This window comes from Urocitellus parryii, chromosome 6 (assembly GCF_045843805.1).
Source record: "Urocitellus parryii isolate mUroPar1 chromosome 6, mUroPar1.hap1, whole genome shotgun sequence".
Classification (NCBI taxonomy): domain Eukaryota; kingdom Metazoa; phylum Chordata; class Mammalia; order Rodentia; family Sciuridae; genus Urocitellus; species Urocitellus parryii.
In genome coordinates this window covers 186,304,517-186,330,226 of record NC_135536.1, presented here as the reverse complement: position 1 = coordinate 186,330,226, position 25,710 = coordinate 186,304,517, and the positions used below count along the sequence as shown (strand labels likewise).

Here is a 25,710-nt window from a genome sequence, read left to right as displayed (position 1 = left end):
CAACACCCTCTCCAGGAAACACAGAAGATATCTCCCAGGGGCTTGGGAGGCTGAGGCAGGAGGATCTCGAGTTCAAAGCCAGCCTCAGTAATGGCAAGGTGCTAAGCAACTCTGAGACCCTGTCTCTAAAAAAAAAAATACAAAAATGAGGACTGGGGATGTGGCTTAGTGGTCAAGTGCCCCTGAGTTCAATTAAAAAAAAAAAAAAAAACAAAAGCTGAAAAGGAGGAAATGATTCTTACAGATGTGATAGGTCAAGATTTTAGTTTTTTTTGTTAATTGGTGCATAAAAATCTTATAGAATAGTGGCTTTGTGTCATATTTCTATGTGCATGTGACATAATTGGATCCATTGCACTCCCAGTTCCTCCTTACTGTCTCCTCCTCCCTCTCCCTGCTACCCTTCCTCTACCAAGTAGTCTTCCTTCTACTTTTATGACATCTGTCTTTTTTTTTTTCTTTTTTCCTTTTTTCCCCTCTGGCTTTCACATATGAGAGAAAACATTGAATTTTTGTCTCTCTGAGTCTGGCTTATTTCACCTTAATGTGATATTCTCCGGTTCCATCCATTTTCCTAAAAATGCCATAATTTCATTCTTTACAGCCGAATAAAACTCCATTGTCTATATGTACCATCTTTTCTCTACCCGGTTACCTGTTAATGGGTACCGGACTGATTCCTTAACTTGGCAGTTATGAATTGTGCTGCAGTAAACCTGAGTATGCACAGATGTCTGAAGTATGCTAATTTTAATTCTGAACAAATACTGAGTCGTGGTATGTCACATGGTACTTCTATTTAGTTTTTGAAGATTTCAGTCTCTTAAAAGTCTATAGTCATGCCTGTTGCTATGAGGAAACAAGTGCAGCCCGAGAGGAAGGTAAGAGAGGTGTAGCCCTCTAGTCCTGGCCACCTGAGATGGGGCTGGCACCAGGAAGCAGCTCCTGATGGAACATGTGAGTGAGCAGCAGAGACTCCTGTGATGTGCCCTGGCTCCTTCCTCAGTGGAATTCCAGAGGTCAGAGTGATGGAGGGACACAATGGAGTCTACTTACTGCTTGTTAGCTCGAGTAGGGAGAGGTTGAAGCTGGTGGCTGAGCAGGAGAAGGCAGCGGGATGCTGGATGTAGCATAGCCAGCCCGCCCTAGTTGAGCCACTTTCCTCAGGCCCTATATGCCACAACCTTGGTACAGGTGAAGACCCAAGTCTCCTCTAATCTTGACTCTTTACCTACACCTGAGTGGTACTTGTCTCGTTGTGCTTCAGGAAGTATTGGGATTATAGTAGCTTGTGGGCAGTGCAAGTTAGAGTTCTAGGATAGCAAGGGGGAGAGCAGTGAGGGAGATGCCCCTATTCCATAAGAGGAGCCACAGCAAGGTCCCTGCCTTCAGTAGCCTTTGGTTCTTAAGAGTGAGTTAGACATTGAACAGGTTAATTTTTTTAAAAAGAAAACGAACAAGCTGATGAGACATTATAGTCAGTACTCTGAAGATGAAATGACTATATTCATATAATGATGATGTGTTGGGAAACAGGCAGCTAGAAGGCTGCCCGGTTTGGGTGGGTGGCCCAGGTTTCTGAGGTCATTGACATTTGAGCAGAGACCTAGGGAATAAGGAGCATCTGGCCAGGGGAGAACCCATGGGAGAACATCCAAAGAAGAGGGGCTGTTGTGGAGGGTAAAGCCAGGTTTGAGACTGGGGAGGGGAGGCCCACCTGATAACTGCGGGGGCCCAAGTCCACTATGCCAGGATGGGGAACTAGGGCAGCAGTGATGAACAAACCAAGGGAGAAGCACCTCTGACTCGGCCAGGGTCAGAAGAGGGGAGCACTCAGCCAGCAGAGTTTCACCTGTTCTTGACCTAGGAATATTGACGTGGGAGCTTTAGGAAGCCATATTCCTTAATCTTTATTTCTAGAAAAAGCTGGAATGTGCTTGTACCTGAAGAGGAGGATGGTGGGAAATGGCAAAGCTGTTAGCAGACCTAAGAATGTGATATACACATGCACAAGGCCCTCTTGGGTTCAATCGCCAACACCACCAAAAAAAAAAAAAAAAAGAAAAAAAAGAGTATGTTATAATTGCTGTATGCAGCGGGAGAAGGCCTAAAAGGCACCATGTGACACAGGGTGAAATCTCCATGCTGACCCACAAGGACTGTGATTCTCCTCCAGCAAGGGAGGCACCCTGCCACCTAACAGAAGTCGTAGACAGAGAGGTTGGTGGGACTTTTCTGCATAGTTGAATCAAGATGCACAGGATTGCTAAAGAACTGGGAGTGTGGGTGAGTGGTGCCAGTGAGAAGAAGATGGGAAGCCGACAGACAGAGAAGTGGGCAAAGACTTAAGAAGACAGCTGTGAACACAAGAAGGCCTAAGAGAAGCCTGGAAGCAGGCGTGGCAGGTGCGAGGCAGGAGTGCTGAAGGGTCCAGAGTCAGAGAGGGTTTAACTCTTCAGATACTTTGATTACCTCAGAAATGCTGTTTTGTCTGGATCCTGGATCAGTGATAAGTCTGCTTTCATTAAAAGGAAATGGTTTCTCTCTTCGCCTTTTTTCGGCCATTGTGGTGCGAGCCCCGAATCAGGTCCCTCACCATGTCTTCTCACAAGACTTTCAGGATCAAGCGATTTTTGGCCAAGAAACAAAAGCAAAATCGTCCCATTCCCCAGTGGATTCGAATGAAAACTGGTAATAAAATCAGGTACAATTCCAAGAGGAGACACTGGAGGAGAACCAAGCTGGGTCTATAAGGAATGACGTGAAATGGCACACATATTTATCAAAGCTAGGATCATTTTGTCACATCCACCTGAAAATGTCTGCCCTATCTGGATAGTGTCACAGAAGCTGTAGTACTGGTTTGGGTTGGTTTGCTAATAAATATGTGAAACATTTGAAAAAAATAAAAAATAAAAGGAAATGGTTGGCAGGCAGGATGAGCTCCAGCAAGTTCTAAACCTGTGGTGAGACATTGCCTTTTACTTTTACTGCCTCTGCCATTGCCAGCTTTTGATCTACGTGAAGCACACTTCTCTTGTCCTTTGAGCAGTCAGAATGGATGTATTAGTTGCCGTAGTTCTGTGAACAGGCTTCTTTCTGTTGGGTGCCTGTGGTCACTCTTCAGTGTTACACCACAGCCATAATTGATGGACAGTTGAGTTGCAAGCTTTTAGGACTAATTGCAAACCAAACTAAAACATTTTCTGGAACCACGTTTAAATAATAATGATAATACCTTGTATAGATACAGTGCTTTACAATTTACAAAACACTTTCACATACATCAGCTTATTTAATCTTCACAATAAACAATGCTTTTTGAATGCTTAGATCTTTCCTAAGTGAGAAATCACTTTGCACATCCTGATTTAATTAGAGTGAGTCACCAGAAGTTGTTGGTACAATAACCATCTCTTAAGTATCTTCTATGTACAAAGTACTTCACTAAGGATACCAAGGGGTAAATTTTCAGCAAATAAATATCTAATAAAAAGTACCTGTCCAATATATGTGATTTTGCCTCCTGATTCACTCACTCCTTATAGTCACTCCTTTGCCATAAATGCATGAAAATATTGCCAGAAACTCCTTATATCATATTTGAAAGCTTTAAAACTAAGGATTCTGGTACTCACCTAAGCTCAGTGATTCTTCCAAAAGTCATTCTATTTCAACTTTCGGTTTCTTGAAGATTATCCATTACTTAAATCTCTACAAAAACATTTGAAGCTCCCAGCATGTTTGAAGATGCTTGACCATTGAGTTCATTGTCTTGCTTGGAGTGATTAGGTTTGATTCAAGAGTACAACTTCGCTCTTGCCCCCAGCAAGTTTATTATCCACTAGAAAAGAAGAAAGACATGGTCATTGTGTTAGGTTTTCCTCACTGTGGCCAAAATACCCTACAGGAACAACTTAGAAGAGGAAGAGTTTATTTTGGCTCACAGTTTCAGAGGTTCAGTTCATGGTCATTTATCTCCATTACTCTGGGCCCAAGGTGAGATAGAAGATCATGGCAAAGAGTGTAGCAGGGGAAAGCTGTTCCCTGTGTGGCAGCCAGGAAGCAGAGAGTGAATGGGAGGAGCCAGGAACAAAATACAAAATCTCCCAAAGCATGCTCCCAGTGACCCACTTCCTCCAGCCACACTCCACCTACCTACAAATTGCTACCCAGTAATCCCTTCAGATTTTCAGTACATCAAATGGGTCAGTCTGTTGAGTAGGTTATGGCTATCATTTCAACTCCTGCTTTAGTGCAGGAACTTTTCAGGGATACATCATACTTAAAACAGTCATCTCTAGGTTCTATAAATCAGACTGGGAGGCTGCCCTCTAGGTGAAGTGGAGGGCAAAAGATAGTATTAGTCAGGCCCACTCACAGGGCAGGACTCCTGAACCTGTGACCCCAGGCCTCCGGAGTGTCCAAGAACTTGCTTTGGGCTACCATGGCTCTTCAGAAAAGAAAGGCTTTGCATCTTATCTTACTCCAGATACTCCAAAAGTGCAGGATCCCCAAAATAATAGGGTCCCTGCCTTCAGAACCCCTTGGACAGAGTGCCTTCCTCAGCACAAACAGTATGATCTACAAACTGATTCCTTCCTGCACCAAGAGCTGGTTGAAACTTGTGGGCTACTGTGGCATCTCAGCTGAGAAGCCTGTTGTGCTATTGACACCCAGGTGTCATAAGGGATGCTGAGGGTGAATCAGATCGCCTTGGCAACAACTGTTGTTTCTTCAATCCTCTTTCAACTCCTTGTTTGGCTTCTTAATTTTATTAACTTCAACATTATAGTAGTTCTCAGTAGTTTATGTGAGCGTGTAGTTTGGGATTTGGGGGAGGATAAACCCAAACTTTTTGTTTTTTCTTTTTTTTTTTTTTTAACTCATTTCCTGGACATACTGGTTTTTAGAAAGTTTTCTTATGGTAACATCTTGATAACATTTTCTCTGTTTTGCAAGGGAGGCTAATGATCTGGAGCTTAAGCAATCAAAAGTCTTAAGAACTCTTCCTTCTTTGTGTTGGGCAGAAGTGCCTAATACTTTATTTTATTTGAGCAGAGAATATGCAGCCAGCATCTGAACATCCCGTAAATACTTGGGAGAGGAACACAGTTAGGATATAGTGTAGAGCTGGGAGTTGGAGCTTTAAGTCTAAGTGATGTTTCCAACTGGGGCTGGAAACGTGCTTTAAATAATTGTATTCTGATCATTTAGGTCTCTCTTTATAGGGCATCTTTTATGACCAAGACTGTCCAGTACCAAAATGAGCTACATAAATTCCTAATCTGGGATACAGCTGGACAAGAACGAGTAAGTCACTCTTTAATTTACTATGTGTTTTTCTGAGGCCCAAACCAAATTAGAGCACCAACTAAACTGTCACCGTTCCTGTCATTTCACGTTACTCACTTCTCTTCTATGCGCCAGAGACACATTTATTTCCATTTGTGGAGGCCAGCCTTTTTCTTTTCAATTAGAGTCACAAAGTCCGCTGATGGAGAAAGTGATAATGGGCACTGAGGGCATTTTTATATTTTTTAGTGTCTTAAAGTAAATGCTGACTAACAGGCTGATAAAATCTCACTTGAGCATTGTGTGTAATTTGGGGCTCCATCCTCTAGTAGAGATGTAAAAGAATTAGTGGTAGAAAGGGAGAGTTAAGCACAACTCATTTATAGCTGCCTTTTAAAAAGCTAAAGAGGGAACTTTACAGCATATAAAGTTTGAGATTTAAGTGAAATGGATGAGCTAACACAGTGCCTTGCAGTAGGTACTTAATAAATGCCTGGTAATAAAATTGGCCACAGTAGTTATCTGCCTAAGGAAGAGCCTAAACCAAACTGGGGCCAGCCACAGCAGCACAGGGCCAGGTGGGATTTGGGGAAGCCCACCAAGTCAGAAGAGGGTGGGAATGGGGCAGGCACAGGTACTATCTATCTCCCCTCCCCTCCGGGCACTGACTTCAGTTTGTTGTCATGGTGCCTGTGTCTGCCCCATTATTCAGCAGACGTTTAATTTTGTTTTCAAACAGTACTATCAAACCTGCATCAGATGGATGCACGGTGCTATCTTAAGCTCTTAGAAGTACACCAGAAGTAATCAGGAAAAATAGTGTGTCATCACCGTCTTATCTAAGACAACGTAGATACTGTGTATGGCATAAAATCTGACAAGAATCATCGCAGACAAATGGAGGAAAACAAAACAAGCCATTACCGTTGTCCTAGATGTAGACACTATACATTTGTACAGATTTAATGTTTTAAGTTCACTTTGTTTGGTTTCTTCTGTTTTTAATGCTGGATGTCTTGCTACCATCCAATTACTCATCTGAGATGTGTCTGCTTATGGTTTTCTTTTCCCCTCTCCTGTTATGCTGGTGTTGTGCATCTAGAATGAGACATTTAAAATAGCTAGACCTTTGCTAACCATCACTCTTCTGTCCTTCAGAAGTGGTTCTTACCACAGAGTCTGCCCGCATTTATCTATACACACAGCCATGGGATTTGTCCTATCAGCCCCAAACTGGTGGGGCTCTTCCTACCAATAAAACACACTCCCTTCCCCTGGATCCCCAGGTTCAGCTACCCCTCACAAATACAGATGGTACAGCAAAGCCATCATCATAAAGAACCCTGCTATAGTACAGATCCCATTATGCTCTCTTCAGAGCCTGTCCTGGTATACACAATGATGTATAGCATCTCTTTTTTTCTGGAACATGAAAAAAGAAATAACCCAAGGGCACATGGCTCTCCCTTTCTGCTGGCATGATTGCAGGGGTCTTTGAAGTTTTGTAATTAGCCAGCTTGCCTGCCTTTTGTGTGCCTCCTTCTCATTAGTTCTTCAACAGGAATAGCTGCTCTCAGATGTGAACCTGCCTCCACTACGCAGAGTACCTCATGCAGCCCAGAGCTGGAGAGGAGGTGTTCATGAGGAAGGGGCCAAGAGAGGAGAACCCCCAGGGAGCACTGGCAAAAGCACATGTCCATGGTTGCCAGATTGCAGAGCTTAAGAAAAAGCTAAACATGGGACATATCATCAAAGTATAGGGAAGATCAGGCAGGACGTAGCCGTGAGCCTGGTCAGGGTCAAGGACTGACTGACTGTCCTGGGAAGGCCTTCTGGTCTCTGAATATACCAGCCACTGCCAGACTCTCTATCTCTTCCACCAACCTGGCCTCTAGCACTGAACTGCTTATAGTTTTCCAACATGCCATCCTGTTTATATCCTCTTACCCTTCTTCTTAGGTTTTCTCTGGAAAACTTTCTTCAGCCTTCAGAACCCACCTCTGATGTCATTTGACTAAAGGAGGCTTTCCTAAGCACTCCTGGTGGTCTCGAATGAGTAACCACTTTGCCATATCCCATTGTTGCTCAAACCCAAATCTGGATGTTGTCTTGGACTCCTCGCCAGCTCCCCACACTGCTCTAGGAGCATGTGCTGACAGCTCCCTTGTCTAAATAACTTTCTTCATTTCTACTCTCATCACCCTGCTCTTAGACACCTTTTACTCTGACTTGAGTATTCCATAGTCTTCTAACTGGTCTCCCTGCTTTCCTCCAGCCCAGACCTGACCCATGCCACTTCTCACAGGACCTAGAGTCCTTTAGAAATGAAATCGGACTCTCGTATTTTCCTGCTAATACCCTTCAGCAGCCGATTATTGCTCCTCTCCTCTGCCCACATGCTCTGCTCCTCCAATCTGCTTAGTGTCCTTCCAGCCCATCCTCCTCCTCTCCCACTGAATTCCAGCCCACTGCCCTTCGTTAGGTCCTTGAGCACCCGATGTCATCAGGCCTTCATGTACATTGGTCCTTCTTACTGGAATTCTCTCTCTCCTCTGCCAATAGGCTCCCTTTACGAGCTCTTGATCTCAGGTTAAATGTCATACCCTTAGAATTTTCCCTGAATCCACCCCTTCACCCCTTGCATCTAAGCACAGCTCCCATTTATTTCCCATTATTGCCAGTATTCATTTTCCTCAAGACATTTGTTAAAAGTTATAGTTCAATGTCTGTCTGTCTGTCTAGCTTTTATTGACAGTCTCTCCTTGCAAACAGTAAACACTGAGAGCTGAGAGCACAGTGTCTTGCTTGTCCTGTATTCCCAGCCTCCATCCATGGCCTGATGTAGAGCTCATGTGCAGAGCCTGGTTGGACGGAGCAGCAGATGAACTCTTACATCCTGAGCAGGCTTCAGTTGCCCTCATCCATGCCATCAGTACCTGTTCCTTACTGTCATGTCTTCCATTGGACAGTGAGCTCCTTGGGAGCAGGACAGTCCTCATGTCTCTGCTCTCAGCTCCTAGCACATGGTGTTGGTGACAATAAACGTCAGCTGCTTGCTAACCCTCCTTAGGCATACACAGATAAGGACAGACCTTCTACTACTTTCACCATGTGAGTAGTGCATGCCTGGAATGATGCTTTTTCTGGTGTTTGCATGTGTATTGTTTGGTTCACTATAGTTTAAAGATTCTCAATGGAAACAAAAATGGTTATAAAATGAAAACTTTCTGATCAACTAACTAATTGTATAGCCTCCCCATTTGAGTCTAGCATCTATCCTGTTGCCACACATTTTGACAGTGTGTTGTCTTTCTGTTGATCAGGTTATGGATGATTACAAAGTGATTAAACTGGTGAAAGTTATTTTGGAGAATTTTTAAAATCTTATGTGAATCATTGACGATTGGGATCTTGTTAAATGAAGAGAAAAATACCTGTCAGGTTGCTGGTATAGCACTTCAGATGACAGTGAGTTCAGAGGGACTTACAGACAATTCTTGGAGGCCACAAATATCTTGTAAAACTTACTATTTTTATAAGACTGTGTGATCAAATATGAAATGAAGGATATCATATTGTGCTAGCATATAGTTTAATCAGAACAGTCATAACCAAATTATCAGTTAACTGTGATTCAGTGTTCATCCAAAAAACTCAGCTCCTGACTGTTAAAATATGGCTACAGCTCAGTGGCAGAGCACTTGCCTAGCATGTGTGAGGCTCTGGGCTCATTTGTCAGCACCACATTTAAGCAAATAAGTAAAGGTCCATCAATAACTAATAAAAATATTTTTAAAAATAAGGCAAATATTTTTCAACTACCAGGTAAAATGAGACTTATTTTCCTAAATTTAAACTTATTTCCTCAAGATGACCTCTGTGAGTCCTTTTTGTCCCTGTTATTTGCAATCTGAGTGAATTCATTTTGTCACATTTTCCCACCAATTATCCTTCACTAACAAAAACTCCTGTAGTAGTGTGGAGACAAACACAGCACATGAGCACCATGAGTGCATCCCATTATTACACCATCAGTGTAGAAAAACACTTCAAATGCTTTCCATCTGCATGTGATGATGTAGAAGAAAGCTGTTTAGCAGAATCTAGCAGACCCTACATCCAGATCCTAAACATTTACATCCCTACTTGTTGTGGTTCTCCTGATGGCTTTTTCCACGGGTCAGAACACCAGGAAAGCACACAGTTATTATCACCATAGTCTTGTAAGGAATTGTTCTTATGTTAAAAGTCAGGAACTTAATGACTTAAGGTCATCTAGAACTGGAGTAAAAGACTATGGCCTATGGGCCAAATCCAACCTGTTGCCTGTTTTTGTAAGTAAACTTTTTATTGGAATATAACCATGCTGGTTTCCATGGCTGTTTTCATTATATGGTAATAGAGATGAGTGGTTGTGACAAAACTCAAATGGTCCACAAAGCTGTAATATTCTTGGCCCTTGCCTTAAAAAGTTTGCTATCTCCTGATTTAGAGCCACATTTGGAGCACAGATGTGCTAATGTCTTTTGAATTTCTTTATGTGCTTCCATCTTTTTTCTTTACATCAAAATGATATGGAAAGAGTTTCAACATGACAGAAGAGTACCCTATAATAGACTAACCTTCCCAGATACAACAATTTATATACAAACTCTGGATAAAACTTTTAAAATGTATTGCAGAGCAACCAGATGCAGCCAGGGACTGAACAAAAGAGCTATGATGGACATGGTCCACATTGTCACAGCTTTTCCTAGTTAACACTCCTCAGACCATATGGCAACTAGGACTCAAGCAGAAAGCCTGTCTTTTTAGCTTATGACACCTGTGAGTAGTGTTGAGGACTGCAAGAACAGCTGGGAAAAGAGGATACAAATCCCACAAAAATGGTCCCAGCAAGGAGGGAAGCCCCAAAGTCTGTTTGTAAGTTTTCCTCAAGTCTTTAGTTGACCATCCAAGTTGTGAATATACAGAGGAGACATTACCAAACCCAGAAGAGACCAACAGCTAGAAGAGTGACTAGAACAGAGCAGAGACTGCCATTACAGCAGAACTGGAGTCTGGAGTTTGAACCCAGTCCTGCCTTGTTAGAGGGGAGGGGTAAACACCTCGGGCATCCCATTGAAACTTCCAAAGGGCAGTGCCTCAGCAGTGGAGAACAGGTCCTGCAACTCAGGGGGTCCTTGATGGCCTTACACAAAGTTAAGGTGGCCTGTCTCACAGTGGCTAGCCAGTAATTTAACACTCTGCAAAGAAGAAAACAAAAACTAGTTTTCTTAAGTGTATCATCCATGCAGTCCAGTATACAGTCAGAATGATTATACATACAGAGAAGGAGAAGAGGACACAGGGAGGAAAACAACTCCCCACCCATTATTAGAATTTGCAGATACAGAATTTAAAGCACACATTTTAAGTATGTTCAAAGATTTAAAGAAAAGTAGTCTTAACTACTTAACTGCAGAAGAGAAATCTCACTCTTAATGAAAAAGAATCAAATGGGAATGCTAAAACTGAAAGGTACATTTCATTTTTATTTAAGGTGAAGAATTCACTGGATAAGTGATAGAACAAATTAATCAGAGGAACAGAGTAGAAAAAGGTGAACAATACTTATTGAGACAAATTCAAATAGCCTAACATAGGTATAATTGAGACCCAGAAGAAGCAAAGAAAGAGAGAGGTTCGGGGGGGAAAAGAGACTCAAAAAAGAATGCCTAAAATATTCCCAGATCCAGTGAAACCCCATCTCACAAAACCAAGAAGTTCAGCAAACATGTAAGTACAACAAAAAAACACATTTAGATACATACATCATGAATCAAACTGCTGAAACCAGAAATAGAATCTCAAAAGCAGCCACAGATGAAAGATACATTATATATGAGGGAACAGTTTGAATGATGGCTGTCTTCTTACAGAAACAGTGATGACCAGAAGTCAGTGGGACAGTATCTCTACCATGCCAAAAATACCTGTCAAATATGAAGTCAAAATAGGATGCTATTAGAAAAGCAAAAACAATTCAGCAGCAGTTCACAGAAAGTTTTTCAGGCTAAAGTGAAATGACTTTGGTAAATAAATGGTAAATAAGATCCACAGGAAGAAATAAGCAGCCTTGGGATATAGTAAATATGAGAATCTCTCATTGTTTCTTCTCAACTTTAAAAGAAAACTGGCCATTTAATTTAAAAATTATGATATTGGATTGTGGAATTTAATAGATTTTAAATATTTGACAACAGCGCAAAGAATGTGGGATAAAAAGCATTCGATGCTTGGATGGTTCTTACATTTTATATGAAGTGATAACATTTTAAACTCTTAAGTACACTAGAAAAAAATGTATATTGTGGTTACAAGAACAGCCACTTAAAAAGTGATGTAAGATAATATCACTGCATCCAATCCAAAGAGAAGAGTAAAGGAAGGACAAAGGAATTTAGAAAGAAATGGAACACACATAAAAAAAAAGTAGTGGACCAAGACCCAAGCACATCAGTAGGTGCATTGAACGTAAAGGACCATTGCACTTGGAAGGCAGAGGTGGGCAGATGTGCCGAAAGGCGGGACCGGACTGTGTGCTGGTTAAAGATTGTTCATGAATACAAAGAAAGGTTGAAAACAAGAGAATGGAAATGATATTCTATGCAAATCATAGAAGACAGCTACTGTGCTCAAGTTCATAGTAGGAAGTAGGCTCAGAGACAAAGATTATGTCAAGGTTAAACAGGGACATTAAATTTCACATTTGCTATCCTGGTGGATGGCTTCTTTTTTTATATATATTTATTTTTTTAGTTCTCGGCGGACACAACATCTTTATTTTTTATTTTTATGTGGTGCTAAGGATCGAACCCAGCACCCCGCGCATGCCAGGCGAGCGCGCTGCCTCTTGAGCCACATCCCCAGCCCCGTGGTGGATGGTTTCTATGGATGTGTACGTCCATCACTTATCAGTTGCACAGCTAAGGACTTTGCTTTACTCATGTGAATTTTACCTTACAGTTTTGAACAAAGAAAAAGAAAGAACCCTGTAAAGGATGTTGCCAACATAAGCATATCAGAAATGAAAACTAATACCATAACCCTTTCTTCCACCTGTGTGCTGTGTATGCTGTGGAAGTCAGTCCGACATTTAAAATCTTTTTTACCTAATGTAGTTTCTTCCCCTCCCCCTCATGTGTGGTCCTAGGAATTGAACCCAGGAACACTCTACCATGAGCTACACCACAGCCCTTTTTATTTTTCATTTTGAGTCAGGATCTCACTCAGTTGCCAAGACTGGCTTTGAACTCTGTGATCCTCCTGCCTCAGCCTCCCAAGTAGCTGGAATGACAGGTGTGGCCATTGCACACAGATATAGTTCCTTTTTCTGCATTGTTTTCTTAACTTACAACTTTTATTTTTGTTTTCTTCTAAAACTTACCATTTTGTTGGAAGTAGGCTTTCACCCAGGCAGACCTTTTACTCACAGAGATTAGTGAACATTTCTGTCTGTGGACATACAGATCTGGCATTTAGTTTGACATCCCCACATTACAGTTCTTCATTTGCTCACCAGTTCTTGATTACCTCAGGTGCTAGGCCCTGAGATGAAATGGAGTTCAAAACACTGATGCTATCTTCCCTTGTGGAGCTTATAGTCATATTTTTCTCTTTCTTTTGTAAAACTCAAAGTAACATGAAAGTTTAAAAGCCAAAAGATTATGGGCTGGGTTTGTGGCTCATCGGCAGAGGGCTCGCCTAGCACGTGCAAGGCGCTGGGTTCCATCCTCAGCACCACATGAAAATAAATAAAATAAAGGTGTTGTGTCCAACTACAACTAAGGGGACTTTTTTTTTTTTAAAAAAGCCAAAAAATTAAACTAACTGATAGGAAGTTAGAGTCCAGACTATCACTGTGGCCCAAGTAACTGAGGCAGGAGGATCGCACATTGGAGGCCAGCCTCAGCAACTTAGCAAGGCTCTGTCTCAAAAAATAAAAAAGGGGTAAGGATATAGCTCAGTGGTTGAGCACCCTTGGTTCAAAACCCAGGGTCACAAGAAAAGAAGTTGCAATGTGCACAGTTCTGTGTGTATGCTGCGTATGCACCAGTGCTCCCCCATGAAGCTATTCCTGCCATATTTGGTATAAGCTGCCAGAAACAGCAGGATACAGTACATAACATGACATCATACAGTTCAGCCTTCAAAGTTGAAGTGTGAAGGTAAAAGTCTAGTCTGTTAACTTTGGCCTCACATTCTGTGGATGATGCTTTCACGAGGACATTTGCTCAGGAACCAGATTTTGACTGGGGAAAGTACTTCATGTTTCCTGTTTGGCATTCATCAAAAAAAGGGCTCACTAAACCACCGTAGCTGTGGAAGTGGTTACTCCTCCTCATTTCTTCTCATCCTTATTGTGCTCAGTGGAGGGGAGGTGGAAATGAAATGAGACATGTACCCTGCATTTGGGAATCGCCACATGGATTAAGATATCAAGAAAGCATGTTGCAGACTCATTCGAGTAGTGAATTTAAATGTGTAACCTTGTCTAGGACAATCAGCATCTGGATTACAGGGTGATCTCTGAGACACTCCAATGCAGCACTTCTCTGGAGAACTGTTCACAGCATTATTTTTATCTCCCTGATAGTTTGGAAAGCCAAAGTTTAAAGGACTATTGAACAAATGAATTTGGGAATTACAACATTGAGTTCAATTAAAAAGCCTTTTTAGCTGAATCAATTGTTTATAGCACCATATTTAATTCCTATAAAACTGTATTCTAAACTTTCTTCTAAGAGACATTTCAGTGATAACATTAAAAGTTTTCGCCTTTGGTAATTACTGGTTCATTTGCTTTAAAACATGATGTCATCTTTGGCTTCAGAGAAAGATTACCTTTTGTACAGGGATAATGGACTTTGAAGTCTAATTTTAAAAAAAAATATTTAACCAGTTTTTCCAATGTTGTTGTTTATTTCCCTCTGCAGTTTCGTGCCTTAGCACCAATGTACTATCGAGGCTCAGCTGCAGCTATAATCGTTTACGATATCACAAAAGAAGTAAGACCATATTCAGTTTTCCTTAGAATATTTTGGAGATTCTTAGTTGCTTAGATCTCCAGTTTCTTCCTTTGTATTACAGGAGACATTTTCAACATTGAAGAACTGGGTAAAAGAGCTTCGACAGCATGGCCCACCTAATATTGTAGTTGCCATTGCAGGAAATAAGTGTGATCTTATCGATGTCAGGTAAGTTATTAGACAAAGAGATTGCACTGCTGATTATGTGTTCCTGTTCTTAATGAGCAATATCCAGTGTAAAAATCTTGGTGTGTGTGTGTTTTTGTTTTTTTTAAATCTTTGACATTGAAAAATTCCTTTTTGTTATATGGTCTGAGTCCTGAAATTTCAAACTAAAATTATAATTTCAGGCATTTGGAGCAAATCATATTATGTCTATAGACAGGTGTGTAATTTACTTGAACATTGGTCACATCGCAGTTGGCATTATCTGAGATCAGTGCAGCCCCCAAGCTCTTGTGTTACAGAACTGAATAAGGAAAGCACATTTATTAGAATTTTCTCTCTACCGTTTCCATAATTCCCAAGGCAGGGTTTTTTTATTTTTATTTTGGGGGTGGGAGTAGAAAACCTTGCCCTAATCATTCCATTAGCTATGTTGTTAGTGGTGCTGGGTTTTGTTTGTTTAAACACAGAAGTGGTATAATTGGGAAGACCGAGTGTTGGGGTTCACAGAGCCATTCAGAACACTCTCTGTCATCAGTAATCTGGTTAATTACTGGGTAGGTGGGGGTAACATAAGCTCTTAATGGGTAGAAGTTCTGATTTGCAATTGTTGCCTTACAGAGAAGTCATGGAGAGAGATGCTAAGGACTACGCTGACTCCATTCATGCGATTTTTGTAGAGACCAGCGCAAAAAATGCGATAAACATAAATGAGCTCTTTATAGAAATTAGTGAGTATCTCTGTGCTTATGGGTTTCCTCTGTGCAGAACAACTTCAGAAAGAATTATCTTCCTGGTTAGAATTCCCATCGTATTTTGAGTAGTCTAGTCTCTGGTGCTGTCGTCAGTGAAATGAGATTTGAGAGTACAAGAGGAACGGCCAGCTTTCCTCTCAAGGTGTGATTGCTGGAGAGCTGCTGCCTGATGACTGTGGCTCTTCTGGAAATAATGTTGCTACTGAATAAGTAATGCACAGGGCATGAGGTCACAGAAGCTATAGTCTCCCTCTTTCTTTATTTAAATGTATTTCAATTAGTCATCCAAGGTCATCAAAAATGAGCAAAATAAATAAAAGGAAATAAAATGCAGATATAATTACCCTGTAAGAAAATCCTCAAAAATTAGTAGTAAGCAGGGGAGAGGTATGGAGATCTTTTTCCTACCCTCCCCTTTCCCTTCCAGAGTGTTGCATGATGACACTAGATGGGAGAGAGGCTGCTGCATGCCTTTGGGATCCCCTACAGATTGTATCTATGTTTATTCATTTCATTCAAATTCATCAAAATATTTATTGGAAACTGTTCCAGGCTCTGGGGAGAGAGCCTGAAGAAGATAGACACAGCCCTTGCTCTCTCAGAGCGCACATTCTGCCGAGGGAGACAGAAAGTGAACACCAGATAAATAGGATCATTTCAGATCATAATAAGAGACATGAAGAAAATAATTTACGGGGGGAGGTGGCAAGGGGGTGGGAAAGACGGTGGAATGAGACGGGCATCATTACCCTAGGTACATATGTGATTGCACAAATGATGTGACTCTATTTCATGTACAACCAGAGAATTGAAAAATTCTGCTCCATTTATGTACAATGCATCGAAGAGCTTTCTACTGTCATGTATAACTGATTAGAACTAATTTTTGAAAAAAGAAAAAATGATTTAGGATGAAGTGAAAAAGTACCTGCAGGTGATCAGGGAAGGCCTCTCTGAGGAGGTGATACCAGCTGAGGTCAAGCAGAGCAGACCCTCTCGAGATGCGGGAGTTCACATTGACATGGCAGGCGCCAGGGAGGTGCAGGAGTCAGCCCTGCAAGGTCAATGCATTAAGGCCCACCCTCTGGTTAAGATCTGAGACAGCTAGAACTGGAAAGGTTCTTAGCTTCTGTGAAGAAGGATTGTGAACTCCAGTGCCCACCAAGGCCACGTGGAGCAGTGTCCCGGGAAGCCCTGGGGTTTGGGCCCAGCTCCAGCAACTGGAGTTAAGCTGGAGTATGAGCCTCTTGGTGCCCAGTTGCGGAGGTGGTTTTCAAGGTTTTTTATGGTTTACTTTTGTTTTGCTTTTATGTTGCTATCTATAATTTGCTCAGAGATCTGGATTTTTATGTAATGTGTCCCATTGTTTAGATCTGGCCGTTTACACTAAGCACAGTGTCATGCGCCTATAATCCCAGCAATTTGGGAGGCTGAAGCAGAAGGATGGCAAGTTCAAGGCCAGCCTGAATAACCTGGCAAGATCCTGTCTCAAAATTTTAAAAGGGCTGGAATGTAGTTCAGTGGGAAAATGCCCCTGGGATCAACCCCCAGTATAGCCAAAAAAAAAGAAGACGAGGGTTGTGAACTGTATCAACAGTGTGATTGGGAGTGTGGTTCAGGCAGAGCAATTGCTTGCCATGACTGAGGTCTTGGGTTCTATTATCAGCGTCCCCAAAAAAACGATTCACAAAGATTAGAAAAATTGTCATAGGTAGAAATCAGGTTTATTTTTCACTGGGTGCTGCTGTTACATTGTGTGAGCACAGTGCCTGGCATAACTGAGTGTTGAAGATTCATATGGAGAAGTTCACCTACAGAAGCACAAAGGCCAATGTGTTATCCCCAGTGGAGTAGAGCCTGTGGGTGCACTCAGGGTAAGCCGTGGCTCTCCTGCTTCCAGGATGACAACCATCCTGTTAACTCTTTTACATGGTTTGGTTTTACATATGTTTTGTGCTATTTATATTTTTTAAAGCATACTCTGTTTACTCTTTGTGTCTGGTTTCTCTTATTATATATTACATTTTTAGATCATCCCTATTATCTCATGGAGCTGTAGGAGATGGGGAAGGGGGATATCCATAGTCTAATCTATTCTGCTGTAGATGGACATTTGGACAGTTGTTTCCAATTTAAAGCTACTACAGTACTGTTCTGAACATTCTGGTCATGTCCTTTGGTGAACATCTGTACACATTTCGTTAGATATCTTTATCCCCAAAAGAAGAATAGCTGGGTCGTTGGATTTACCTGTATTCATATGATTTCACTGCCAATATTCACAATGGTGGTTATGCCAGTGGATACTCATCAGTGTATGTGTGAGGTTCTACTCCTGTATCTCTGCTGGGCAGGTAGTAGACTACATTTCCCCTGGGTTGATGAAACCGAGCGCTGTCCAGACACTTATGTACGTTTCTGTGCTCTCTGAGTGGTCTGTCTTGTGAAGTGCCTGCCAGGCAACTGCCTTCTTAATGTCTATGCTGCTTTATTTTGTATGTTCGTCCCTTGTTGATTATGTGTATTAGAAATATCTCCTCCTCTGTGGCCTGACTTTAATTTTTGAATCAATCTTCAATCAACTGAAGTTTTTCATCTGAGTCTATTCCAATTTGTCCTTTTTTTTTTTTTCATGGTCAGCATATGATTTTTAGTTCCTGTTTAAGAAACCATTGCCTATTCCCAGATGATAAAGATGTTTTCTTCTAGGAATACTCATTCTAAAAAGACTTTTTGTCACATTTAATAGCTGCTTCTGTGATACCTGCATTTGAGTTTCCATTTATTGAGAAAAACATAATAACAAGAAGCTTCAGTAAACTTTTAAATAAATTGGTAACTTATAAATATTACAGCAGTATCTGTAGATATTTGAGAAGTTGCAGGAGACTTTTTAGTTGATGTGGGGACCATGCCGTGTGCTGCCCACACATGTTATACACTTCCCAGAATGGTGAAGTCTTGAGGCTTGATTGTCAAGGACCTGAGAGTTGCTGCCAATTCTCTCTTAGCCTTGCTAACATCAGAAGCTGTGCCTGTCCATTCATTCCATGTTTACGAATACCTCCACACCAGGTAGTGTGCCACAAAGATTCCAGGAATACCACCCATATGGAGAAACAGGATCTCTCTTCTCTAGAAGAGCATAGGGTATAGTTAGAGGGAGTCAGTCATGTAAACAAATATATCCTGGTGTGCTTCTAGTGACCTGATGGAATTCGGTGTCTGAGATGGAGAGAGGTAGGAAGTGGTGGGCATCAGGAAAGCCATCTTAGAGAAAGTAGCCCTTGATTATCAGCCAGGTAGATGGATGGGTGATTTAAGATTTGTCTCAAATTTGACATCATGCTTCACAGAGCAGTAAAGTGAAACCTGTTCATTCTTACACATTGTTGGTAGGAGAATAAAATGGCACAGCCTCTTTAGAGAGCAATCTGGCAGCATCTGTGAAAATTTAAATCACGAATCCTTCTTGCATTTGTGCTAAACAGACACTGGGAAGACATTGTGTGTCAGACAAATGCCAAGTATAGAATAGCATGACCTAGCTCCTCCAATCCTGTTTGTTTATCCAACACACACAACACAACACACACACACACACACACACCACTATTATAATATCAAAATATGGGAATAAACTAAATATCTATCAGTGGAAGAACAGTTAAATATATGATACATACAGGTGATGTAAAGCTAATAAAAGAAGCAGCCCTCTCCATTGTGCTAAGGAAGAGCAGTCCCCAGGATGTATTGAGTGAAAGCATCAAGGAGGAGGTCAGTTCCTACTACTTGCTCTCCTTCATGCTTCAGAAAGCAGAGCGGGGCAGGAACCAGATACTCCCTCCCCAGAAGGCTGCACCAGCAGTAGGTCACAGTGGTGGCTCTGCCATGACACAAAGGGACAGGCATGTTCTGATCGAATTTTTTTTTAACATGCAGTTTATTATCTACTCAATGGTTTTTTTTTTAATGTGTAATTTTTTAATTAAAAATTTTACTAATGGTCTCAGGATATAGCTCAGTATAGAGTGTTTGCCAAGTATGCATAAGGCCCTGGGTTCAATCCCCAGAAGTACAAAAAAAAATTTCTTGTTTCTTTACTAAGTATTGTGTAATATCCTTGTTTGGATCCTGGGACTGAAACTGGACATTAGTGGAAAAACTGGTGATACCTGAAAAAAGTCTAATGTTGATTTATTCACTTCAACAAATGTCCCAAGACAATATAAGACCCCAGTCTATATTGAAGGGAACAAGATGAGATGTACAGCAACTCTGTACATCAGTCATCTTTGCAACTTTTCTGTAAATTGTTCCCAAGGAAAATGTTTATTAATATTTTTTTGCTTTTTTTTTAAACTCAAATTGCATCTGCAAAATTGTGTCTGAGAAGGAACCGATTTGGAAAGTTGTAGCTGATTCCCTCTCCTCCCATTTTGGTGTAGGTCGAAGAATTCCATCCACTGACGCCAACCCGCCATCTGGCGGTAAGGGCTTCAAGCTCCGCAGACAGCCGTCAGAGCCAAAGCGAAGCTGCTGCTGATGAGCCTCAGCCTCAGACTCGATGGTGAAGCAGGTGGTCCTGACAGTTAGCAGGAGGGCTGGGGGCCTGCTACCAGTGTCCACTTAGCCGCTCGAGTCTTCTTCATGCAAAAAGGACTCACAGAAATTGGCCGGTTCTGTTCTCCCCTTGAAGACTGCAGCAATGGTATTTCAGTCTGTGGACGTCCAGTATGTCAAGGATCTGTGGTGTCCAAAGGGACCGCATCATTGACTTTGACCTTGCTGAAGGGAGCACATCATTGTATGGATGGTGGAATTAAATTGCTGAGTAGTTTTGTAATCAGGATTTTATGTAACATTTGTAAAAAGGGAAAATTAGCACTTTCGTGGTTCTTGGGGGGGGGGGCAAGATTATCATTTCCTTGGTTTCCCGTTACCACTGTTGGAGGGAGTTGTATCATTTAAATGTGGTAGGATATTGCAGGTAAAGGGACGGCAGTTACTGTTGGAAGCTGAAATGGTTCTGTCTAGGACAGATGGAGATACTCCATCTCTGCTGTCTCTGAAGCACTTTCTGTGAAGCATGTTAGCCCCAGATACATACAGAAAGCCAACACCATGGCAGTGGTTGCTGGCCCACCCTGGGTTTGCTTTTGACCCTGTCGCACATGTATCACTAAACACATCACTGGCGCCACTGTGGTGGTGGTAGAGAAGCACCTGGAATAAATGAACTGCGTATGTCCTAAATAGGTTAGCAGCAGTTTAAAAAACAAGGAAGAGGAGAAAGTAATGTAAATGCTGTCAATTTTTTTATTTAATCCAAGTATTTTGGTGGGGAAAACAAGTATCTGTTGCTTAGCATATGTAAAGTTGTAGTCTGTATTTATGAGACCATTGCTTAAAGACTATAAATTATGTAAATACATTAATAAATTCTAAGTTTCATGCAGCACTCCATTTAATCTCGCACCCAGTCTTGTGATGCCCCCACCACTTTTCAGCCTGTCCACTGGAGACTGAGGCACATTTATGTTGTGCAGAGGCATAGATGTTTAGCTTACAGTCTTTCCAGGTTTCTGTGCTTTCCCTTCCGCCCACCCCTCTTCCCTCTACATCCCATCTGGAAATGATAATAAAGACATATGCCACTTCGATGAGCCTGACTAGTTCTTGCTGGCCTGTGGTAAAAGAGTGTGCTCTGAGCTCAAGTCATTTACCTGGTCTTGGTAATAAGTTTCTCTCGGCTTTCACAGTGACCTCAGACCAACTGGTTTAAGAGCACTTTTCTTGTTAACAATCTAGCTTATCTTTTCGTTTCCTTTATTTTCCCCTGCCTCTGTTAGTGGTTAACACTCTTTTCCCTCAGGGAGCCTAATGAGGTTTTTAATATGATCTAAAAATAAAGCACTGAAGTGCAGTTGGTGGAAATGTGCTCCTGGTCTAATTGGGCACCCTCCAACCTGAGTATTGTGCGAGAAGGAAATTTACAGGATTAAATAGGAAATGAAACAGCTTGAATTTCAAACTAAATTGTGTTTTCAGAGCTAGCCTTAAACTGAACAGTCAAAACTTTTGAAAATAATTGTTATTTCTTTGTGCCCCCCACTTGATATGGATAGGTTTTAATGGGAAAATTATAACTCGGATTAAGTAAAAAATGACTCCCTTTTCCCTCTTGTATGTCTTAAGCATTTGAAATTGCTTTATTCTTCTTGAAATCATATAGAAAGAATGCAGTTGGTAAAAATTCCAACACTGTTTTGTGTGAAATACACATGGACTCTTATCTCTCTAGCATTGCCTCCAACTCAGCATTAAATTAGCAAACTTGATACGAGAAGCCACATGACTCCTAGGGCTGGGCCCTTGCGACTGAAGGTGGCTTGATGTTACTTCATATATATCCAGGATGTCCAGCCACTGCCTTGGCCTGTCCCCAGCCTTCCCACTACCAGGCCTCTATCTCTACGACAACAAATAAAAACAAAGGTTGCCTGGCTGATTGCAGAAAAGGCAATGCGTGTGAGGCCTTTTTTTGTCTTATTTCACAGAAAGATGATGCAAATCCACCACCTTCACATTTTTTCCACCAAACCTGCCAGTAGATGCTGGTGAGCACACGGTGTCTTGGTGCACGGGTGAGGTCCTTTGAACCTCTTCTGAGTGCCTCTGATCTCGCTGTGATGTTCTCCATCTAGCCCAACTCGAGGCCATCTCTCCTGCCCTTTGCAGCTCTCTGTTTCTGTGAGTTTCTAGGGAATGATTCTGCCTGGTCACAGCCACATCTCACTAACGGACAAGCAGTGTGGGGCGTATGCTCAGGCATTTCTGGGGCCTCTTCTCCCTCATTTTCATCAGTCTCTCCAAAAAATTGACAGAGTGCTCTTTCACTTGTAGTACCTTTGTAATGCCTAACAGCAACAACAGGTTTCTATCACAGATCCATGACCCATGCTCAGTGAAAATGGGGAAAAGGTCTTCATTTTATATTGTTTGCTTCTAAAATGCAAAGGTAAATATTAGAGTCAGGAGCAGTGCTTTACTTTGAACACATTTCAGATTAACCAGACTAAGCAGTGATCCACCACATTCCATATTTCTTTATTTCTTATGAGAAAAATCTCATAAGATTTCAAAGGAATTAAGACATAGCCCATCTGTAAAAAACTATTTGGTTCCCTTATGACGCAGGGCCATTTTTAAAAACTTTGGGACTGAATAGAAGAGAGAAATCATTAATTAGCTGCAAGTGTGTATCGATTCCTTTCAGAGAAGTTGAAATAAGATCTTTGCAGGTGTCCAATCCTAGAAACCACTGGTCTCCAGATCTCTCCTTTTACATAAGTGTTTTTCTGATTCTGTGATAACTAATTATCATGTGGTGATTAAAAGAACATAAAGTAAGAGTATGATTAAGTAAGTGTCCTTCATTTCCAACTCTCTATAAGAAGTGATTGGGGAGAAGTATCTACTACAAGCCCTGTTGGTTCCAAATGAAACCTCTATCACCTGCTTGTCAGCCACAGTCAGGACAGGCCCTGCTCAGAGCAGCTGAGAGATTTGTTTCTTTTAGATTAACACATGTCCTTGTTCCCTATTTCTGATGTTTGAAGTGCCTGCTCTCATGTTCCTCTTTCCTGGGTGCCCACCCATGTCTGAAAGGATGAAGGCATATCAGAGGCTTGATCTCCCGGGCCAGGATCCTTCTTGGGGTTGTCAGTTCTCTTTACTTTTAAATATACAAAGCGAAAGAAAACTGCATTTAATTCGGAACTTCTCTTCAAGTATTCTATTTCTTGTCTCAAGAAGGAAATAGGCTGAGGAGAATTTCTAAAACCCTGGGAGATAGAGCAATGAAAATGGCCTTTGGACAGTGATCACATGGCTCTCCTGGCACTGTCAAACTGGAGTGTCTATTTTTCATGGCCTTGTGTTTCAGTAGGCAGGTTAGATTCAGATTATGCCATACTCTTTGGTACGTGGGTCTCCAAATTTGTACGTGTGTTCAAATTTGTGCTAAGAGTGAATTGCAAAAGAGGTCGTATAAATTCTATTTGGCACTTTTTCATTCATTCTTTCAGAACACACTGAAAATGTGATGCATGGGCTCTTAGAGTCTCATGCACACAATGTGTTGCATGTAACAGATGAGCCCACTAAACATACAGATGTCTTTGCAGGAGCCTGTGGAAGTGATGAGAGAGTCCTTCCTTCCTTCCAGAAAAAAGTTGTTGGGAACCCATTAGTGCTCCTCATGCCAGGTGCCTGCTTTAGAATGTTTGGAGGAGAGTGACAGACACAGCCCACTAACTCAGGCTGGCCCTCCTTGCTAAACCCAGAAAGTTGCATGGCAGTGACAAGCTAGATGGGAAAATCTTCAGTATTTAAATTTGTTTTAAAGAGATGAACAACACAATTTTTGTTTATTGTTTGATTTCAAAGGAACTGCACCTCTTAATAGTTTTTAAAGGAAGAAATGGAATGTACCTTTGGGGATCACACTGTTAAATATACTTGACGTTAGCTTGGTTCATCAGAAAATTTTAAAACATTTTAAGGTTATCTTTAGAATATCCTGTGGTACTGTGATTTACAGAAAGGAAAAAAAAAAGTCCAAGCAACAAATGATCTAGGAGATAAGCAGTATACCCTGTAGTTTTAGAAAAGGGTGGTGGGGGTGAAATTTAGCCTGGGGCTTTAAGAAATGACCTCCGCAAATTTCTTTTGACAGCAGAGTTGCTTGTCTTGACTTCCAGTAATAGAAAACCAGGCAATTTGATTATCTGATTTGCAAGAAATGTTAATGGAATTCTGGGGCATTTGTCCTGTTTCATGTGCAAATGAAAGTCTAAAAATGTATTAGAAGAGTCCATTTTTCAGGAGCCTCCATTTCCTCCACCTAAGAGAATGATAAGTGATAGACCTGTTGTGATGAAGTCTCCTTTGACATCACTAGGAAGGTGAATAAATGGAACCAAGAAGCAGCACATTTCTCAGCTCATCCTTCAAGATTCTCTTAGCTTATAGGAAAATGATTTACTTTCCAAATCTAGAAGGACTTTCAGTAGCATAGATCAAGTTTAATTTGATGGTCTGTACCATCAGAAATAACTAATATCTGTGTTCTTTCCTTTCAGAGCATAATCAATTATAGCTATGCTAGAATATTTTTGGCTTCAAAACAAAAGGATTCAGAAGTTTAATTTTAAAAAGTCTCATGCCTTCCATCAATTCCTTTTGTTATGCTGAACATTTGAGATAGTAAGATTAGGCTATATCTACAGTAGGTGGTGAAGTCAACCATGATGTCTAACAGATTTTTTAAAAATTGTTTAATTCATTTTTGCAAGTTCATTTTTATATCTGTCTGGTGCCTCATCAAAATGCTTCATTATCCCAACAAACAAAATTGTGGTAGCTTTCAGGTGTTCAAGTACCAATTCTGACTGCCAATTGTAATGATTTTTTGAAGGAGTCTCTGTTTTTGTCTTTTTTTTTTTGGGGGGGGGGGAGGTGTTTGTTTTTTCTTGATGGGACTGGGGATTGAACCCAGGATGTTCTCCCACTGAGCTGCATCCCTAGCCCTTTTTTTATTTTGAGACAGAGTCTCACTAAGTTGCCTAGGCTGGTCTTGAACTTGGGGTTCTCCTTCCTGAGCCTTCTGAGTCACTGGAATTTACAGGCATGCACCACTGCACCTAGTAGCTCCTAAAAATTTTTGAAGCAGCTTTTGAATTTATTTACTTCCTTTGTATATGAAGTTATTAGGTAGTTCATGAAGCTTATTCTTAACGTGGACCATGCATGTGTCAGAGAGATAAGTCAACTCAGTGAGGGAGAGTCTTGCGCAGCCGGCTAGTGTTGGTGGCTCCATTTTTAAACCATGTGTTGTTCTGTATAGACAGAGCTTTATTGCCCTGGGAAAGGGAAAAAAATAAAATTCCCTACTCTCATCTGTCTCATCCATCGTTTTGCTTTATTAGTCGCTCACATAATCACCATTTGCCACTCTGACCTTAAGAGTTTTGTCTTTCCTTCCTCTGTGATCAAAGCAGACTTCTTGCCTTAGTTTCCTTCTCACTTTTTGGTGACCTGTCCCTTGGAGACCCTGCATTGCTCACCTTCCCAGCACATGACGTGCCTTCTCCTGCAGCCGGTCACAGTTGCAGCACCAGGCTGCACCCACTCCATCCAGCTGGGCAAGTCACGTCTATGCAGTCAGATGCCAGAGCTGACTTTAAGTAAGGACCTCCAGGATTTCCAGAAGGGGAGTGGGCAGCCCTAGCTTACAGTGGGAACTCAGCTGATTGGCAGAATGGTTTTTTGTCACTGGTGATCGCCTAAGTGTCAGAATTTCACAGAGCTTGTAATAGAGCATTTGTTAAAGTGTATAAAAGTGCAAGTCAAAGGTC

The 25,710-nt window shown here is 41.4% G+C and overlaps 2 protein-coding genes across 2 annotated transcripts in view; both read left to right on the top strand.

Annotated features, from left to right (window-relative positions):
- Positions 1–21,572, top strand: part of Rab22a (RAB22A, member RAS oncogene family) — a 58,140-nt gene extending 36,568 nt beyond the window's left edge. The window contains exons 3-7 of the mRNA XM_026412251.2: positions 5,232–5,313; positions 14,274–14,345; positions 14,428–14,534; positions 15,153–15,262; positions 19,738–21,572. Of these exons, the coding sequence (XP_026268036.1) occupies positions 5,232–5,313; positions 14,274–14,345; positions 14,428–14,534; positions 15,153–15,262; positions 19,738–19,835 (469 nt within the window). The 3' untranslated portion in view covers positions 19,836–21,572. The remainder of the gene's footprint in view (positions 1–5,231; positions 5,314–14,273; positions 14,346–14,427; positions 14,535–15,152; positions 15,263–19,737) is intronic.
- LOC113199341 (large ribosomal subunit protein eL39) lies at positions 2,550–2,887 on the top strand. Its single transcript, XM_026412252.2, has one exon. It carries the CDS (start codon positions 2,598–2,600, stop codon positions 2,751–2,753), a length of 156 nt encoding a protein of 51 aa, XP_026268037.1. The 5' UTR covers positions 2,550–2,597; the 3' UTR covers positions 2,754–2,887.
- Positions 21,573–25,710: the final 4,138 nt, after the last annotated feature.

What these genes read in the sequence shown, in the direction of transcription:
- LOC113199341 (XM_026412252.2), top strand. Translation starts at nt 2,598, where the DNA reads ATGTCTTCTCACAAGACTTTCAGGATCAAGCGATTTTTGGCCAAGAAA.